This window comes from Taudactylus pleione, unplaced genomic scaffold (genome assembly GCF_031769625.1).
Source record: "Taudactylus pleione unplaced genomic scaffold, aTauple2 ptg000017l, whole genome shotgun sequence".
Taxonomy (NCBI): domain Eukaryota; kingdom Metazoa; phylum Chordata; class Amphibia; order Anura; family Myobatrachidae; genus Taudactylus; species Taudactylus pleione.
This window is the reverse complement of record NW_028284419.1, coordinates 10,820,364-10,842,375: the sequence shown is the minus strand read 5'-3', so window position 1 is coordinate 10,842,375 and position 22,012 is coordinate 10,820,364. Positions and strand designations below refer to the sequence as shown.

Below are 22,012 nucleotides of genomic sequence, written 5' to 3'. Positions count from 1 at the left end.
TATACTATGCAGGACCAACGGTAATGCTTCTGGCCAACCTAGTCCAGTCTCTGCCATGATTTTGGCACTGGCTTGCGGTTGGTAGGGGGTATGAAGTCGGCTATTAATACATATCAGCTTACACATATTTTGAAAAACATCACCTGTGAAATGAATACCACTGTCACTCTCGATGATTTTAGGGATACCATATCTACATACAAATTCCTGAACTATTTTATTGGCAATAAATGCAGCAGTATTAGTGGCTGCTGGGTAGGCCTCAAACCAATAAGAAAATACGTCAGTGCACACCAATACATACTTGAGATTCCTGCAGGGTGGTAATTGGATGAAATAAATTTGTATCACCTGGAAAGGTCCATCAGTTGGTAGAATGTGGACTGTTCAGTAGGGATAGCTTTCCCTATGTTCTTCCTCAAGCAGATCAGACAGGACATTGCTCTCTTTTCAACTTGTGAAGAAAAACCTGGTGCACACCAGTATGCTCTTCCCAATTTGCACATACCTTGCTTTCCCAGAGGAGTCAGACCGTGTGCTGCCTCAGCCAGGCTGGGGTAATATGCCTTGGGGGCTACTGGTTTACCTTGTCTGTCTCTCCAGAGCCCGGAGGACTCTTGCCCACATCCCTTAGGCTTCCAGATGGACTTTTTCTGGATTGAGCACAAATTTTGCATCTCAATTAATTTCAGCATATCAATTGTTTGAAAATACATAATTTTTTCAGTTGGAGAAAACATTTTTAACCCTGCTGCCCATTTTGCAGCTTCATCGGCTCTGTTGTTGCCCAGTGATGCCGGATCATCCTCACATGTATGGGCTTTACACTTAATTACTGCCACCGCTTTGGGCAGTTGGATTGCTTCTAAAAGATGTTTTATGTGTTGGGAATGTGCAACTGGTGTGCCTGCTGCTGTCATAAAATTTCTCAGACGCCATAGAGCCCCGAAATCATGCACCACCCCGAACGCGTACCTCGAGTCAGTGTAAATGTTAGCAGACTTGCCTGCTGCCAGTTCATATGCTCTAATTAGTGCTACTAACTCTGCCACCTGGGCTGAGTGTGGAGGACCAAGAGGTTTAGCTTCTATGATGTCTGTCATTTACAACAGCATAACCTGTACATAATTTACCTGTGTCTGTTTGTCTATGACAACTCCCATCCATGTAAAAAGTTACATCTACATTCTCTAAAGGTGTATCATGTATGTCAGGTCTAGCAGTAAAGGTCTGATTCAGATATTCCATACAGTCGTGTGCATCATTATGTCCGCTGAACTCACCTCCTTCCAGCAACTCGTCTCCTTCCACCCTTTGTACATCATGTTGTACATATGGTAAATATGTTGCTGGGTTCATTGTGCTGCAATGTTTAACAGTGATGTTTGCAGGTGCGATTAGAGCTAGTTCCCATTTGGTAAACCTAGCTGAAGAGTTCAGCAGAGCAGATACAGTGTGGGGAGTATAGACAATCATATCATGACCCAATACTACATCCTCATTTTTACTCACCAATAGAGTGGTAGCTGCTACACTTCTCAAACAGGTGGGGAGTGATCTTGCCACAGTGTCCAATTGGGCACTGTAGTATGCTACGGGCCTACTGGCATCACCATGTTTTTGTGTGAGGACACCTGCAGCACAACCATCGGCTTCCGTACAATACAAATCAAAAGGTTTTTCATAATCAGGTATTCCCAATGCAGGTGCTTTTGTCAGACTATCCTTAAGATTAAGGAAAGCCTGCTCTGATTCCTCTGTGTGTATGACACGATCGGGCTTTGAGGAAGAGACTAAGTCCTGCAAAGGCAAGGCCAAAATAGAAAAACCTGGGATCCACATTCTACAGTATCCACACATTCCCAAGAAGGTACGAATTTGCTGTTGATTCTGCGGCAGTGTCATGTTCTGTATGGCCTGGATTCTATCATTTGTAAGATGTCGTAACCCCTGGGTTAGGCAGTGTCCCAAATATTTTACTCTGGATTGGCACGGCTGTAGTTTATCCTTAGCCACCTTGTGTCCTGTATGCGAGAGATGAAGCAACAAAAGTTAAGTATCATTCAAACATGACATAAATGAATCAGAACATAGCAATAAATCATCCACATATTGAATTAGAACAGATCCATTGGCAGGTTGAAAAGATTGTAAGCAGTCGTGCAATGCCTGGGAGAAGATACTGGGGCTGTCTATGAAACCTTGGGGAAACCGTGTCCATGAATATTGTACACCTCTGTATGTAAATGCGAATAAATACTGACAGTCAGGGTGGAGAGGCACAGAGAAGAAAGCAGAACAGAGGTCAATGACAGTGGAATGGGTTGCATTTGGAGGGATCTGCATCAGAATGACAGCTGGATTTGGCACTACAGGGAATTGACTCTCTACTACCTTATTAACACCTCTAAGGTCTTGTACCAGCCTATAACCCCTCCCACCACTCTTCTTCACCGGGAAGATGGGACTGTTGGCCACACTAGCTGTACGAACTAAAATTCCCTGTTGCAATAATCGCTCAATTATTGGAAAAAACCCTAATTCTACCTCCTGTTTTAGTGGGTACTGGGGAATTTTTGGAGCTTGCATACCGCTTTTTAAATTTACCATTACAGGGCTTACGTTTGCCATTAATCCAGTGTCCTATTCATCCTTAGTCCAAAGGGAATCTGGAATTTGGGACAACATTTGATCTACCTGAGATGGATTTTCATTTAAACTTGTAGAGTGATACATTATCTTTTGGGGAGTGTCCAACATATCGAGCACCTCGTACGCAACTCTCCCTGGAATATCTAGAAATACACCATCAGGGGTGCAATATATAACACATCCCATCTTACATAACAAATCTCTACCCAGCAGGTTAGTAGGAGCCGCAGCAGCCAGAAGGAAACAATGCCTGGTATGCAGCGGCCCGATAGTAACCTCTGTGGATTTTGTTAAAGGATAACGTTCCACTTTACCTGTTACACCCATTGTTGGTATTGTCTCGTTGGTCACCTGTAAATTAATGGGAGATTTTATCACTGACCAGGTCGCCCCTGTGTCTACAAGAAAAGGATATTTAGAACCAGCTACATCAACCATCATGACCGGTTCTTCCCTAGTACTTCCAGTTAACCTGACTATCTAGCGTTGGCTTCCATTCTCCAATAAAGCATTAATGGCTACTATTGGAGCTGGTGCCTGTTGGACATTTGCTGGTCTCTGTGCATATCCACTATGGGGATATGCAGGTTTTCCCTGATTTGGGGGTCCTACCCTTTTTGCTCTGCAGTTTCTATTTAAATGTCCTGGCTGGTTACAATTAAAACATGTTCGTGGATCGGATGAAGACACGGGTTGTTGTGAGGTTTGAGCAGGGGGAAAAGGTGATGGATATGGGTAGGGATATGGAGGATAAGGGTATTGTGGGGGGTATGAAGTTTGTGAATAGTATGGCACCTGTGGTTGTGTAGGGTTAGTGGAATAGAGTTGTGTTTGCTGTTGTGTGGGATTAGTGAGGGCATATAACTGTTCAGGTATAAGTGTGTGTGTAGATGCAAGTGTGTCTGTTGGCTGTGATGTTGCCATCATTCCTTCCAGAGCTTGGATACTGACAGCCATTAGTTTTTCGCTCTGGGTCTCTCTCTTCTTTGAGATGTTTTTATCATGTTCTATGGCAGATTCTATGAGTGTATCTATTGTGACTCCCCTCCAGCCAGGTTGTGAGGTCTGAACCCGGGTCTTTAAGTTCTCTTTAAGACCGTTCATGAGTACCGTGACTATCATTCCCCTGTGGTGAGTGCTATCTTTAATATCCTCTAACCTAGTGTACTGGGTAATAGCCTGCAGAGCCCGATCGCAATAATCTTCTGCAGATTCACTCTCCTTTTGCTTTATGGTGAAAATTTTGTTCCAGTTAACTACTACTGGAAAATATATACCCAATTGAGTTACAATGCAGGAAATGTTACCTTGGTTTACTTGGTCTGTTAATGGAACGTCACCATCCAATACACAATCTGTGATAAATTTTGTCACATCGGTATTCCGTGGTAGACAGGCCCTTAACACCACACGCCAATCTTTATTAGATGGTTCATGAGAACTACCCAAATTCCTCAAAAATCTTTGACATTTGGCTAGTTCCTTTTTGGGATCGGGGAAATCATTTATGATGGAATTTAGTTCTGCTCTTGTCCAAGGACAATGCATTACCACTTCCCTCGTGGGCACTACACCATTCGCATCTGCATTTCCATTCGGAATGGTTATTGTCCGAATGGGATGCAGACCGGCAGCACTGCTACCTTTGACCTTGTTACCTGGCTGGGGGTTTAATCTGTTGCTACTACGTATGGTATTAACAACTTCCTCCACGGGTGCAGAGGGTGTTAGCACTTCCCTTGCTGTTACCGATGAAGATGGCGGCACCATTCGTGATTGTTGTGGTGCAGCATCTATCATCTGTACAGCATGGGAAATGGCAGACATTACAATAGGCTCATCATCCACATCATGAACATTTTCTTTATGGTTGCTTAAGAGAGGGTACAAATTGCTTGTTACATTTTTATGGGTATTTTTGATAACTGTACTTGCACCTCCATCCACATAAGGCGCGTGAACTGCTGGCAATACTTTCCACAATGCTACCTTACTGCACGTGCGCGCCATTTTGCAGCTCGCCCGCATTGCAATTTAGCGTCGCGGATGAATTCTCTGGCAATGCGCTCGCAATGCTAGTTTGCGTCGCTTGCGCATTTTTAAGCCACGCATCCCCTTCATGCTGCCACAACTTTAAACATTCATAATATTTGACCTTTTTCTCTCGGGACCGCATCAGACTGATGTGATCCCAGACATTATCTAATACATCCTTATCAAAACTACCAATTCTGGGAAACGGTCTAACACTCTTCATCGTCATTTTAAACCATACATCACAATACCTTATTGCATAAGTACCGTACTTAGTATGCATAATACGACGGGCCGATCCAAGCGGCGCTTCCATTAGCAGCACATCATTGTCTAACATCTCTATTGTTTGCATGGCTCCCATTCTGAGACAACTCCTATGGTTTTCAATAAAGATTTAAACTGGTGAAAGACAGTCAAGATACTTTCACTTACATGTGGACGATTTAAACGGCAGCGCCCACACACCTGCGAAGATTTGAAGAAGGCTACTCCACACACGGGGATAAGATTTAAGAAGGCAACTTCCACACCTATGGAAGTTTAAGTCGGCTTCTTCCACGCACCTCTCTACAACAAAGACAACATGTACACCTGCTACTGTGTATAGATCGGAAAGCTGCTTACCGAGCGGCTAGCACTTAGCCCTTAAAGGTCATACGGTACCTCTAACTTTAGGGAACAAGTTACCCCTACTAACAAATACTCACTGTTACACACTTTTTTCCTCCGCAGAAAAATACACGTTAACCCAGATATTGATAACAATTGAAAAATGTAAACCTCAACGGCTTTGTTTAAACACGTGGCTGCACAACCGGAAGTACGTATACGCTATTGTGCGACCAGTCACATACACAATAATGCGACTACCACACAACCGTATGACAACCTTTAGCTGCATACACAAAAGTGCGTCTTGACTGTGTGCAAAACTGCGACTCAGCCGCGTGCTCAATACTGCGGCACCCCTCTAAACATAAGGTTCTATCAACAAAGGAAAACAAACTTTTTCCTCTCTTGTCCCTGGATTCTAGTCAGCGTCCCTGGCTCACACGAAAATGGGTAGCGATTTCTCAGCACCGAGCGGTTGCTGGTAAGCCCTGCATGTGGCCACTCCACCCTTTGGTGAGATATCGATAACCGTATGTATCGTGTGAGTAGGTAAGTGACTTCACTATGAGCCACCAACTAAGGATATTGAATTAGAACCTCTATACACTCCTGCCTATACCTTCTAATATCCTGCCTATAAACCTCTAAGGGTGATGCTATTTTGCGTACACAGTCATATAGTAAATAAAGACTCCAGACCTTGAACCTGTGGTTTCAAAGCACAAAGTGATATTTCAAGTAAAAGTACAGTCAGTTACACGCTATGATCTAAGTACAATTTAGCGCAAAGAATTATACAGACCCAAGTACAGTTATACATATGCAGTGCTCTGGACCAGATGTAGGCACCAGCAAGAAACCCCCGTCAATCAGCATTCAGCAAGAAGACTCAGACTGGGGTCACAACACACACATTTATACTCTCACAGAAACAGACAACACAATAGAGAGGCTTGTCGCTGATGCCATTGGTTCCCAAGGAGGATGCATCTGTTGCAGAGCATTTAACAGGTTGATTCAAATAGACACAGTCCAGCCTCTAATAACTGGTTGTCTCTGGTTTCCTGCCTCATGCACATCCTAACAGTTGGTCATATAATGTACATTTCAGTGCTTTAAGTCTCTGCGGTCCATAAGTTGAGAATGCACATTGCGATCTTCACACTGCCAGTATCAGAATACTGTTGAAAGAGTGCAGATCAGTATAATATCAAACATGACTTACTTATCATGTATTAAACCTTAGCTACCAAATAACCTTTATTTCACAGCAGTTATAATAAATGAACAAACTTGAATCTTATACTTTAAAGCTTATGAGACCTTTTATGTGAATATGTACTGTGTAAGTATTTGGGGTTTGATATAAAGACGCTAGTTAACTTGGAGCAGATGCGTGTGCATGAAGCTAATAAACAGCGTTTTCATACAGGATCTTATGCATTCGCTAATATGCGACTAGTTAACATCGCAATTGTGCGTATTAATGTGTGTATGAGAAATGGTGAAAGATGCAATCGCATGATGCTAATAGTAATATCGCCATATGTACTTAAGTGTGAGTTTACCTAAAATGGTGCTTGGGCGGCCATTCGCAAAATGGCATCTTGCGATCTCATTTTCTAAAATGGCGTCTTGCGGCCAGTCGCAAGATGGGTCTTTACGATCTAATTTTAAGCTGATCTTGTCTCAGCCAATTATCCAGCTTCAACAACAGTATAGGTAAAGACCTTGGGAGCGTTAGCTGCACTTCTCTTCCAAGGACAGATGGAAAGCTCCTAGTTGCATGGTTTCACTTTGGTCAGGAGAAGTCACCCATACTGGCGACTGTGGAGAGGATGTGGAGAGTTCATTCTCCACTCTTCATTCTCGAAGTCGTCGGTCAATGCAAATGGCCAAGTGCATGAAATCATCCAAAGTCTCTGGAGCCGAATGTTGTACCAAAATGTCCTTGATCTGGTCAGAAAGATCCAGGCAAAACTGACTCTGGAGCACAGGGTCATTCCACCCAGAGTAAACTGACCACTTGCGGAACTCAGTGCAGTAATCCTCAGCCTCTCTCTGCCCCTGCTTTAAAGATCGGAGGCTAGCCTCAGCCAAGGGCTCCTTGTCTGGATCATCATAGAGGAGGCCTAGTGCAGTGAAGAAGGCATCCACAGTTTGAAGGGCACTGTGCGTGGAGGGAAGACCAAAAGCCCCGGTTTGGGGGTCACCTTGAAGCAACAAAATTACAATTCCCACTCATTGAGTTTCAGAACCAGAGGATCCTGTTCATAGTCTAAAATATAACTTGCAGCTCTCTTTGAAATTCATATGAAATTCATAAAGTCTTTATGTTTGCCAGAGAATCAGTTTGTCAAATTTAATTTGGATTCGCAAATTGCTGCTTGGGCAGAAGTAGCACATGATTCCTCAACCCGAAGAGAGTTTGAATCTGAGCTGCGAGGTTTTGGGTCGGGTTTTGGATAGGTTCCATGACAATAGTCCTCATACACCATTGGAAATTTACAAAAATATTTTTGTGGCCGGTGATAATGTTATGAATCCATAGAAGAATCTCTTCAGCAGGAGGGAATAGGGCTGAGGAATATGATAGTAATGGGGTCAACTGAATGATAGTGCAGTTGTAACTCAAGACCATAGATGCTAGACAAAGGTGGAGATCTGGTGGTCACATAGCAGCCTTTAGGGCTGGAGGTGCTTGACAAAGGTGAGATCTAATGGTCATGTAGCAGCCTTGAGGGCTGGAGATGCTTGACATAGGTGGAGACCTAGTGGTCATGTGGCAGCCTTGAGTACTGGAGATGTTTGGCAAAGATGGTGACCTGTTGGTCATGGAGCATCCTTGAGGGCTGGAGATACTTGGCAAAGGTGGCGACCTGATGGTCATAGAGCAGCCTTGTGGGCTGGGGATACTTGGCAAAGCTGGTGACCTGATGGTCAAGAGCAGCCTTGAGGGCTGGAGATACTTGGCAAGATGGTGACCTGACGGAAATGGAGCAGCCTGAATGGCTGGAGATGTTCCGAGATGCCGAGCAGTGGAAATAACATTGGTGTACAATTAAGTTCACTCAGACGCTGCACTGCAGTTAATGCCACTGGGATGGTGCAGCAATTGTGATCACTGAAGATGCAGAGCAGTGGAGATTGCTATGATGTTTAGGCTTAGTCCACTCAGACGCTGCACTGTGGTTAATGCCGCCAGGATGTAATGTGGCGACTGGGAGATGGTGTGTACATACATGTGGAGGTAGTTGTGGTGTAAGGCTGGAGATCCTCGAACGCTATCATGTGCACTGTGCTGCCGGAATATGACACGGCACTTATAATGCCGGAGGCACACTGCAGCAGAGATAGCCGCAATGTTATGCTGGAACCTCAGATGCTGCAGTGTGGTTAATGCCGCCGGGTGGTGATGCGTCAACTGGGAGATGAAGTGTACACCCACTGCGGAGGTAGTGCGATGTAAGGCTGGAGACCCTTGGACGCAGCAGTGCGCACTGTGCCACCGTAATATGACACAGCACTTGGAAAGCTGGAGGCACTCTGCAGCAGAGATAGCCGCGATGTTATGCTGGAACCTCAGATGCTGCAGTGCACTAAATGCCACTGGGATGTTATACAACAGAAGATACGACAGACTCAGAACTGGAGATGACAAAGGACTGGAAAAATCAGGGTGGCGCTATCAATAAGCTCCTGGTTCAAGGAGTGTGTTACTCTCCTAACATATAAGTATACAAAGAAAAATGAAAGAACCTGCACTACGTACTAATAGAATTGGTGTATCTGATCTCATAGATCTATATATCACATATATTGGAACATTAGTGAACAACATAAACAAATAATTAAATAAATCTCATGTCATAATGATCACTGGCTAAGGTGATCATTGAAATCGATGTAAATATATAAGGTATACGGCTTGGATTGAAATATTCATTTATTGTATTGCACTCTTAGCAGCATATAAATTCAATAAAACATGATTAAAAAATAAGTAAATAAATTGTAGAATAAATATCTTTGAGGTGAGTATTGGAGTGGCTGATCCAATACAAGACCGGCGTCTCTCTATTGGACTCCAGTGTTGATTACATTTCCACAACATACGGGACATTTGCCCAGTGGGATATGATTGCCTTTCAAACCTGATAACTATAACTGCTGGACATTATTCCGGGATACAATATAAGGATCAGTGACTATTACCCATCATTTACTATCTTGTATTGGATCAGCCACCCCATTACTCACCTCAAAGACATTTATTCTACAATTTTTTTTTTTTTAATCATGTTTTATTGAAGTTATATGCTGCAATACAATAAATTTACATTTCAATCTAAGCCGTATACCTTATATATTTACATCGATTTCAATGATCACCTCAGCCAGTGATCATTATGACATGGGATTTATTCAGAACTGGAGATGCTGACAATTACAATGAGAGATACCAACTCTATAGAACCGGAAACTTGTGTAAGATGCTATCACCGGTATCTGAGCAATGCACCAGCTGAACAGAAAAAAGGAGGAAGAACCAATCCAGTCCCGGCAGGGATGATGTACAGCTGGATGGGAGGAATTCATGAGTTGACATGGCTTGGCTTATCCAAAAAAAAAATCACAGGCCTCCGGACAGTACATGTATAAGTTAATATCAAACTTATCCAAAAAGCTATTTTAAAAGCCTCTGTCCAGTAGAGGTGTAAGTTATTATCAAACTTATCCAAAAATTAAATCGCAGGCCTCAGGTCAATACATGTGTAAGTTAATACTGTAGCAAAATAATCCAAAAAGCAAATCAGAGGCCTTATGCCAGTACTCATGTAAGTTAATATCAACTAATCCAAGAATAAAATCACAGGCCTCAGACCAGTAGAGGTGTAAGTTATTATCAAACTTATCCATGAAGGCCTTAGGCCAGTACAGGTGTATGTTAATATCAAACTTGACCGAAAAGGAATGCACAGGCTTTGGGCCATTACAGGTGTAATTTAATATCAAACTTAAACAAAAAGCAAATTGCAGTCTTTAGGCCAATATAGATGATTCAAGCAAGAGTAACAGCCTAGTTGAAGTGAAACCTGATCAGAGAATATCAAGAGTAGATAATAGAATAGAATAACAAAATAGAATCATAGAAATTGATAATTGTAGAAAGTAGAAAATTATAATCAATTATTTAATTGATTAATTAATTAATAAGAAAGTATTTCAACATCTACTGAAGTAGGAAAAGCTGAAATGAGCAACTTGGCCAATATGTACTCATCATAGTCAATTAGGGGAAACATAAAAGAGAGTCTCATTATTGATGGTGTCTATTAGTATTTATTGTATACTGTTGCCAACACTATTCACATTTATTGTATGGTAGCATAGTGTGGTGATAATCATGTGGGCGCTTATAACCTTGTCTTCATGCAGTCAGAATTAGGCTTTTTATTAATATAATTTTGATAAAGTTTTATTTATAGACTCTGCTGGAAACAAAGCCTATATGAGAAGCTGGTGATGGATAGTCTTGCAAGTTACAGAATGACCCAGCAAAGTACAGTAAATATACTCTGCCTGTCAAACACACAGAATATTAGCAAAGCCCATAACGGTGCACAATTGAATTGCCCTTGCAACAGTAATTTTATTTCCTGGCAGTACCATTTGCATAAGAAGCTGAAGCAGGAGAAGTCGTGTCATGTGTCACTTGTACTGACAACTTGCTCGCTAGGAGCTCTTTGCAGCTATTAAAATCTGTGTCAGTTGGAATGAAAGATATCACATAGGACTTAACTAACAAAGCAAAAAAAATAACTTGATCTAACATACAATTCCAACATACTACCTTTGCAACCTTTCATCTACTCTTTCAGCTTCTCTAGCTGCTTTTCCAGTAGTTTAATTAAAGGTATGACCTTACTCAGACTGGCACTGTCTGAACTCACATCATTGGTTGCAGTTTCAAATGGTTTCAGTAACTTGTTCCTCCAGTCACAGAAACTTAAAAAGGGTGGAATTTCACCTGGTTACTATCTCTTGCTTAAGTTGGTGGCATGGCAAATTATAGTGTTGTTGCAGCTGCTGCAATCCTCTATATGCAGTTGTTGAATGCCAAAATTGGGCAGACGTTTTAAGAACCACATTCAGCATGTCCTGCTTGCACTTGTTTTAAGAAATTCTAAACCACCAAGTTTATTGTTAGTGCAAAACATGGTATATGTTCAGAATTACCCAGTTGTAGGGCTTGAGCAATGTTACTTGCATTACTAAAAATGACAAATCCTGAGGAGTGTCTTAGCAGGTTAATGATCAGAGGTAGTCCTGCACCCAATTTGCAAAGGCAAACTGACAACCTCCCCTGTGCAGGAGTTTCATGAAGAATCCTCGTGCACTAAGGCTGCTGCTGCTGGGGGTAAATCTTCATCACAGAAGGGGACCAAGAAGACTAGTAGTTTCAAATAACAACTGACTGTGAAACAATCATTTGCAAGAGGAACCAAGTATGACAGCTGCCATCCTATTGCACAGCAGATAACTTTAGTCATGACAGCTATGTTAGCATTAGATCTGCATCCAATATCAAGCATCAATGCATCTAATTTTAGATGGCTAGTTGAGGTGATGATCAAGGTGTTGATGGTAAAGATTGCATGTGTTGGTATTTATCCATGATGCTGGTACAGTAGCTGATGCTGGACTGCTTGTTGTTATTTTAAATGATTTCCAGTTTTTGATAAATAATTTGCATGAACTCGCTGCAAATGACGTGACAGGGAGGAGCTACCTAGATAGTTAATATCCCTACCTCTACAGATGCCTTGACAAATGCTACAGGTGCCTGGACAAATGTTGCCAGGATTTGGGAAAACATGATTTCACGCAGCAGATGAGATTTTTTTGGCCTTATGCCCAGGTATGGCAATGTACTTCATATTATGGCAAGCACTGCTGCTACTGGTGGCTGACTTACGGTACTTTGTCACAAACAACATCATCCTCCTGAATTTGTCCAACACATTAACCTTCGACATCCTCATTAGTATCAGATACATAATTATCCCCTTATCCTCTTCCACTTCCAATGTGGCATCTTCAATTTATATTTCTAAACCATCATCATCATTATTTTTACTACTACTCAAACCCACATTTGCAGAGGGTTCAAAAATGGTAAAAGGATGAGACTCTGGGATTACAGTGTCCGAAATGTGAGGCTAGCACTCGTGAACAACCTTAAACTCTCCTGAGGAATCCGTGAATTTTGTGGACACACAGTTTATTCTTCAGCCTTAGTGTTCCTTTTTTTGTACTGTTTTTTGCCTGTTTTACAGGTGACACATCTAGACTAGATGGTGCCTGACTGTGTTTGTCCTGGCTTTTGCATAAGCTTTCTAGTGCATGAAAAAGCAGTAGCAGGACCACCACTCACAAAGAAAGGCCATGGTCTGAGCAAGGTGGTACATGTGTGTTAACTATGCCATAATAGGACCCAGTAATCTCAACTTGTGTTGCTATCATTAGCAATGAAAAGTATAGCTTTTAGCATTTGCAGGCTGACTATTGGAGAGGTTGTCCCTGCTCGGGGGCATTGATAAATAGCCCAGAAATGATTTCCCAAATTACCATGAACACCTGTGATAAGTAAAAATAGACTTCAAGACATTTCTTTCTATATTAATAAATAAGTTCCATATGCTTCAGACACACATACTGTATTGCATTGTGAAATAGCAGCAGCAGGGCTGTTCTTTCCATACTCCCTCACTTGGCTAAATGAACTGAGAAAATCTGATCTGCAAACCTAATTGGTCATATTACTTTTTAGATGATATAAAGGACATGTTGAAACATGACGTTTCATCCAGTGTATTTGACAGCATTCAGTACATTATTTGACATTTTAAAACCACAGTAGGACAGTGGAGTGAAACACTAGAGAAAGATAAAAGGGAAATTTGGATTAGTCAGAGAGAAGTTCCCCGCCTCCAAGAGCTTAAAAAGAAAGTTCTGTGTATACAATATATGCATTTGTGTCACAACACAGCTTGTTAAAAACGAAGTACTGTAAGCAGCCACTTTTGTTTATCTGATTGTCAGAGCTGAGAATGGAAGAGAAAACGACAGCAGCATGTGAGTGTGCTGAGAGACATGACAGATCCGATCGCAGGAACACAATGCTTATAATCTCTACTGTGCTGCAGTGGATGCTGATGCTCGTCTGTATTGTGTACTTGGCAATGCTTTATCAACATCAGTCACATCTGGAGGTACGTACAGAAATCTTTGTGTGTTGCTTAGTTCTTTATTGACCTACTGCATATTTACAATGATAAGAAACGTGAATGAAATGGTTACACAGATGATGATTTTATGATGGACATTTATATCTCTTTCCTATGAAAAACAATTACACATGTTCAATTGCTCAATATTCATTAAAACATATTGTATATAGTTTTCTTGTTGTTGAGTGCACAATGTGCATAGATATAAATAGTGAATTCTGAACTATTTTAATATAATTTGAGTTAAGTGGAGCAAAGTTCTTGTTTACAGTATAAGGTTGCAATTACAACCTCACAATAAGGGGCATATGTATCAAAGCTTGATATGAGATAGAATTGTGAGATATACAGTATATCACCAACCAATCAACTTCTAACTTACATTTTGAAGGCTGTGTTTAAGAAATGATAGTTTGGAGCTGATTGGTTGGTGATATACTGTATATTTCACAATTTTATCTCACATCAAGCTTTGATACATATGCCCCTAAGGCAATTGAGTAGGTGATAATGGCAAGATCAGGTAAAACACCTTTGGAATTATAATGCTGATGTATGATAAAGTCCAAATAAAGGCAACTTTTATTTTACAAACTTACTTAACTCTTTTGATGCCAGTGCCTGCAGAATTAATTTAATCAATGAAAATGCATCAACAACATGATAACTTTGCTGATATTTACAATGATCTATATTTAAAAAAAATCTTTGTAAGTTGTTCATTTAAAGTTACCTTACTGTTAAAATCCACTTTATATCTAAGTCTACCTGTTAGCAGCACTGCAAAGTATAACAGTGTACAAAAGTGTGAACTGTAGCTCTACTGAATTGATAAACTGTAAGAAGGTACAGCTCAGGTGAATGTGACATGACAAGGACTGCTTACCTCAAAAGTGGGACATTATATTGTGGTGACAATGGACCTGACTCAGAGTTGAATCCTAATGCTGCCCCTGCTTCATCTGTGTATGCAGTGAATGTATGAAAATATACAAATCTCGCAGGTGCCGAAGGATGTATTGAGACGCCCAGTGAGTGTGTGTCAGCAGCCTATTTTTATAAGTAAGCATATCAATGTATAAGCAAAAATTGTATATGTGGATTTGCAATATTTTGCTGGTGTTTTTCTTGCCGAGTTTGGAATGGGCACATAAATGCAAAAAAATTTGTTTTGTGGGACAAGAGCATTTATATGAAATGAAATGAGGCCTTCTACAGTTTGAAGGGGCATGCACAGCTATTTTTCTCACCACAAAAGGATTAAGGGTCTGATTCGCTCACATCTGTATGCTAGGGCAACATGGCAAAATAATCTGTAACATCAAACCCATATGTACACTTGCACAAGCCCTGACCTTACTCAGAAATTGCTAACAGCCACACACGCTATCAGTGCTATGGCTGCTTATAGCCATGCAGTGGATAATATATGCACACCCCTGCAATGCCATTGAAAAGCACTGGCACGCCTGTGTTTGCCCGACCACCCCCCCCCCCCATCACCACCCACAAACAGCATTTCTGGTCAATGGCTCTGCTATGGGTCTGCGTACCCTCTGCAATCGCAGCCCCGATCGCAATAGCTAGTTCGCGTGGTGTACTGCGATGCAAACACATGCGCAGAACGCAACAATCGGCCAATTGCTTGCGTATTAGCAACTGCGATCCTTGCTGAAACAGGCCCAAGTTGTTCCACCACATCTGACGTGTTGGAGTTTGCATCTTATAGTTGCACTTTTGTGGAAAACAAGTTTGATTAATATAATAAAAAAATTCAAAGAAAGAATTGTGACTCATTTAATAAGCAATCCCTATAATTTTTCCTGATTACCTCATCATCCTTGTGGGCGTACATATGCAAATTCACTGTGAAATTCGCCAGGTATTTAATTTAAATTGTACAGTGTGTAGCACAGATATTGAGACCGTGATTTTGACGAAAAATCATCACAATTATCGGTTTGATCGAAAAATCGCATTACAGTAACTTTAGGCATTGAATTCATTATTTTTTCTTTATACTTAAGCAAAATGTGAAACTAGTTGCAGATTGATTTTCCATTAGAAGTTTATAGGACCATGAATGAGACATGAACCTTCAATGCACTTGGTGAAAAGTAGTCCCACCTGTACGATAAAAGAAGCAATGACATTACATTGTCTGTGGGTCCATAAGAAAGCTTTTCTGTCTTTGTGTCATTCATCTCATTGTTTTTCACTCCCGACTCAACAGTTCTATTTCCACTTATATGTAGGAGTTGTAGACTATAGAAATTATAAATAGCTCAAAGTGATTAAAACTGTTTTTCCTAGACCAAGGCAATACATGTGATTGTGTGTTTCCATTTTTACTGCACTTACAATCTGGAACTATACTCATTAATCTGCTAAATATATCCTTACTATGTTTATTTAGGTAGAAATCTCTTATTCATACTTGCCTACTTTTGAAAAAGCATTTCAGGGAGATTGTGAAAGCAGCAACTATGAGCGTGGCGGTAAAGTGGGCGTGTACTGCTACATCTGAGAGGCGTGTCATAAAATGTACTTACATACAAATGTAAATGAGCCCCAAAGCAGTCAGTGAAATCTTCCTGTTGATGAAAACACACTGAGGGCCTCATTCAGAGCCGAACGCTCTGACCAGAGCGCTCGCTCTGAATCAGGGCCCTCCTCCATGAAAATGGAGCGTCCTCCTGGACGCTCGCATAGCTGTGGGTGACCACCCACAGCTTATGCGAGCGTCCATGATGATGGTCACGATGGTCAAGACCATCACGACCATCGGGCTTGCGACGGAGACCCTGCGGTAGGGTCTCGCTGCCGCAAGCCCTGGAGTGATTTTGGCTCTATCAGAGCCAAAATCACTCCCACTGACATCACTAGTGATGTCAGTGGGGCCGGCTTCAGACGGTAGGCGTTCCCATGGGAATGCCTCCATCTGGCAGCCACGCCCCCGGCACGCCCACCAAAGGGGGCGTGCTGTCAATCAACATCGACAGCACGCCCCCTTTGGTGCGAGACCCGGAGCGATGGAGAGTCCGTCGCTATCCGGGTCTCGCGCATGCGCACGACGGAGCTCCCTCAATCGTGCGCATGCGCAGTGGGGCAACATCGACCCGCTTGCGAGCGTCCTGCGCTCGCGAGCGTGTCTGAATGACCCCCTGAGACCTCTCCAAAAATGCATGTAGCCATAGGGATCATTGTGCCTTATAACCAATGCAGGGAAATTATACTAATGATCCCATATGAATGTATATATCTCTGTTATTAATATATATATATATATATATATATAACAACTTCATAATGGGTTTAAGCTGCAATTAGGGAGATAACTGATACTATTTCAGGGAGCGTTGGCAAGTATGCATCTTATAATTGTTTGCTTGCTAGTGAAGATGTATGTGTGTGCGTGCAGGGCCAGTCAATCCCAAACCTTAATTTCCTTAGGTGTGACAAGGTTATCACATGTGAATAGCACCACTGAGGTACTAATAAGGCTATCAGCAACTCCCCCTCATATTTTCTAGTTCCAACACTGATAGCAGTTATTCAATACCTCTACATACCAATTAAGTCTAAAGGTGCGATTTTTTGACCAATTTAACAATAAAGATATCGTTATCGTTCAATCGTTCAATTATTCCAAAAAATGATTAACGATAATGCGCACTCCCGTTGGTTGTTTATCTTTGTCGTTTACCGCCCGTACATGCAGGCCGATTTGGATGATATCGTTGAGTAATTCGTTCATATCGGTCATTTTTTTTTTAAATGATAAACGATCAAAGTGGTTCAGGTTTATTGCCACTCCCAGTACATTCCCTTTCCTCCATCTTGTTTTCTTTGCACTATCGGCGACGATATCATTGATCATTTGTAAAATCTGTCATAATATCACTCACTATATATGAACGATATCGTTCACCAGAGAGGCCAGGAAATTCAAAGTAAATCGTTGGTCGTTATCGTTGAATTGCTAGGTCGCCCAGTGTGTTTGCACCTTAATTCTTAAAGAAATAAAGGACTTGATTCAGAGGTGGACACAGTTGCAACTGTGACTGCATCATTTGCCGCAGCCACCACTGCATCTTTATGTTAATGCAGAGTATGATGATCTTTCTACTGAGTTGCCCACTAGCTGCAATGTTAATCCGTTACTGTGTGTATTAAGGCACACCATTGGTCGCACCATCGAAGATTGCACCAGCCCTATAGAGGGTCAGTGCCAGCCAACCTGTTGTTACCACCAATTTCGATCTGGGTCTTAGAGCTGTAACCATCGGGAAGAATGCACAGGGTGACTCCGAGGCATGCACAGACTGAAAACATAGGAACTTATTCAGACCCACTAGCAAGCCCTGAGCACTCGCAAGTGGGTCGATGTTTATGCCCTGCGCACGTGCAGCAGCTGCACTGTGCGTGCGCAAGCCCCAGAGCGAGAGAAAAATTATTTTGCTCCGGGGCTCGCTACCAATGGTGCGGCTGTCGATGTTGATCGACAGCTCGCCCCGTTTAGTAGGCGGGGAGGAGGGGTGGTTTCACAAACTGAGGCGTTCCTTAAGGAACGCATGCAGTTTTGTGGGCGGCCGCACTGACATCAGCAGTGATGTCAGTGGCGAGCTTCCTGCTCGATCGGAGCAGGAAGCTCCCTGGGGCTTGCGGTTGCCAAGATCATCAACCTGGTCGGTCGCTAAAGCTGTGGGTGGTAACTCACAGCTTAGCTAGCGACCAGGAGGCCACACTTCAAAACACAAGTGGCCGCCCACATTTAGACCGACCGCTCGCATTTTGCAAGCGCCTCTGTATGAGGGCCATTGTGTGCGACCCGCCAATGCGACACCCGATGGTACGACTGAATGATCTATTGGGTGGTTGGCACACACTGCATTACGACTGCCCAATATATCATTCACCTGCACCATGCACCTTCCTGGCGTCGGCAGCTGGGCCGCTATGTTGGCCGTGCATGCACGGCCGACAGAACGACCCCGATGTCGGCGCACAGGAGCGCACATAGAGCTTGTATTTTTTTTCTTTTATAAATGGGCAGGAATCTTGGTGACCTACTGTAGGTCCCTCCCTTATATTGGGTGGCAAAGTTGCCACTCCAGGGATCTCAGCCTTATTCATTACCCAGGCTCAAGGGGGTTGCAAAGCCTCAGGGTTGGCTCACTCTGTATTCAGCAGGTGCCTCACCATTGAGTCCAGGACTGTCTACGGTAAACAATTGAGAGAATATGTATAGATTAAAGGACATTCTGTTATATCATAATAATAAGGTCAACAGTCACTTTCCTTAGTATTAAACATGTCATTCTTATTGCCTCATTCGTCTCATCTTTATACTTATGAAAGGAGAATAGACATTAATTTCTTTCAAGCGCATCCAGAATATATTTTATGTAGTACCAATCAGCAGTGCTGATATCTATGGGCATCTGGGGGTTGGGCATGGAAACCCGGTGATCAGGATGCTGGCGGTCAGAATACAGACAGCAGCATGCCAACAGTCAGAATCCTGACCCATTTAGGTAAGTGTCCTAACCGCTAACATTAACACTCCTCCCTGCAGCCTAACCCTAACTCTTCCTCCAGCAGCCTAGCCCTTCCGCTAGTGCCGCTAGTGCCGAACCTTAACTCAATACCTGACCCTACCCTTAACCCTAATACATACCGTTGAGATGCCAGTGGTGAGGATTCTGGTGCCAGGATTCCAACTGTTTTCGGGATTCTGGCACCAGTATTCTGAGTGCCGGCATTCCGACCGCCAGGATGATAACTACATCACGCATCTGGGGTATACATCACTAATATACTGTATAGAGTACTAATATTTATATGCAATATAATTGTCAATATTTGAACTTTCTGAACTTATTTTTTCTAATACTTACAACCAAAAATAATCCTTTTTATATTTAATAAACTGTACTATTACACAACTGGTTGGATTATTTTTTTATACTGTCAATTCTGCCAAATTCCATAACTGTTTGGAGATTTTTCTGTGTGGGCCACATTTAGAGAGTACGCCTCCCTTTCCAGCACCTGATATGAACTTATTATGAATTGATTAAGGACCTTCCAATTCTGTATTGTTGTTTGATAGCATGCATGAGGTCAGCAGCTGGCAGGGAGTTCTGGTCCTGTTATTGCCATTTTGGAGGCTCCTAGAGTAACTTTGTTTAAAAAACACATAAACATGTGAGTCAATATATGGACTTTAATTGTTTATTGTTATAGTAGATCCTCTGTATTGGTAGAGGTGACTTGACATACATAACGTGACTTATCATATATTGACATGTGTGTGTAACTGATCAGGCTCCTACATTCTAAAGTATATAAAAATAGAATATCAGCTGTTTTACTGGTTCACAGTAGAGTGCTGATGGTCTTTGTGTGTGTTTGTTGTAACACTTGCAGAGTGAATTGATAAATTAACTTCCATTTATGTACTGTACGCAAATATGTTTTCCAAAAAACGCTCAGAATTTGTTGGTCAAGAACAGCTATACAACACGTTTTTATTTTATTTTTTAAACACAGTGTATCATAAATATAGCAATGTGTATGGTATACTGTAGTGATGGCCATCCATAGCTGTACCATCAATGGCAGATGGTTTTAAACTATTATTAGAAAACCATTGATGGTATAGCCATCGATTGTTGAGTTCTGGGCATGCACAAAACGTGGCCACTGGGCCGACTCAGATGTTCCCGATCTTCCAGCAGCCACCCCGGGTAATTTCTGACAGTCGCATCTAATGCAACCATGCAAGGCAAGTGGTTAAAGGATAAATGGAAAACAAGAGGAAAAAAATAAGGTACACATATAGATATATATACTTATATATAATTTGTGATGTTTCCAAACAAGCTTCCTGATTTTCATGAATCATTAGAGATGAAGTGTTCTTCCCAAGACACTTTTTTATCATTTACATCATAATGTACAAGCTGTATCAGTTTGGCAATAATATAAAAAAAGACTCTTGCACATCTTAATGGGATGATTAAACTGAGTCGTATTATTAATGATCCTTTACATTTTAATTTCTGTATTTAATTTAATGCTGCCTAATATATTACTGTCTTAAACAAAGGTTTGGATCTATATCTGTACTGCAGTTGTTAGAGAATGATGCACAATAAAAGATTCTCATATGCTCCTTGGGATTTGATCTCAGTAACTTGTGACTCACTCTCAATCCAATTGATCTGCAAGGATGTAGTTTGTTTAGTGTTTGCTTTTAGAATATTTGATCTTTCTAATCACTCCCTAGATCTCCGCCCATTTACTGGCCACAGCCAATTCCTGCTGGCTGTGCGTGCAGGGTGTGCGGGGCACACAGGCCCCGGGTCCAGGGGGCCCACACCGCACACCCTGCACCCATAGTCAATTATACTTACCTCCCTGCCAATCACCGAAGTGCTGCTCCGCAGCGCCGGACCGGCACTGTAGAACAGCAAACACTCACTGGGAAAACGGAGGAGGCATTTTCCCAGTGATCTGTGCATGCGCAGAAAAGATGTCACCGGGGATAGTAGGCGCGGGCGCCATTTTCCCGGAGACCCGCGCATGCACTGTAGATTCTGGCATGAAGCCAGAATCTACAGCGCTCAGTGCTGCAGTCAGAGAGGAGGGGGCCCAAATGGAGGCTGCACACGGGCCCCCTTCTCTTTTAAAATGCCCCTGCTGTGCTTATATAAGGCAGGAAGTGAACACATCCAGTGCTGGTGATATTGCTTTTCCTTGGGATTGTGTCTGAACCTGCTGCTACTTATTTGAAGATTCCTTTTACTGAGCTGGACTATTTTGACTACTCTGATTTCTCTGATCCTGATTTCAGTCTGTTTCTGGACTTGTCCTCATCTGCTACCTACTCTGAATATGGATTGTTTGCTCTGATATCTCCTTCTCTGACCCCAGACCAATGATCACTCTTCACCTACCTAATACCATATAGTTTAGCTAGGTCTCTGCCTTCTGTATTCTAGTACATTGGTGTCCCACTCACAGCTTCCTTATCACGTCAGGGAGATGTACTAAGCTCTGGAAAGTGATAAATTGGTGAGTGATAAACCACCAGCCAATCAGCTTCTAACTATCATCTTATGCATTAGGAGCTGATTGGTTGGTAAAAATGACACATTAGGAGCTGATTGGTTGGTGGTTTTCCACTCTCCAATTTATAACTTTCCAAAGCTTAGTACATCTGCCCTGTCTGGTGCTTACTTGGGGGTCACAAACCACAGCAACAGAGACCAAATCCTCTTGCAGGAGTCACTGGTGAAAACCTGTGCTGTGTTCAGACTCTGCACCCAGGGACATGCAGTCACGGGAGGCACACTGGTTAGTACTTTCTCTCTCTCCCTGTTCCTGTTGCTGAGCAGCCTGTTAGTTTT

At 42.2% G+C, this 22,012-nt stretch overlaps 1 protein-coding gene across 1 annotated transcript in view; it reads left to right on the top strand.

Annotated features, from left to right (window-relative positions):
• Nucleotides 1-13,415: 13,415 nt before the first annotated feature.
• Nucleotides 13,416-22,012, top strand: part of TNFSF4 (TNF superfamily member 4) — a 109,890-nt gene continuing 101,293 nt past the window's right edge. Inside the window, exon 1 of the mRNA XM_088481876.1 lies at nucleotides 13,416-13,577. Within this exon, the coding sequence (XP_088338002.1) occupies nucleotides 13,416-13,577 (162 nt within the window). The remainder of the gene's footprint in view (nucleotides 13,578-22,012) is intronic.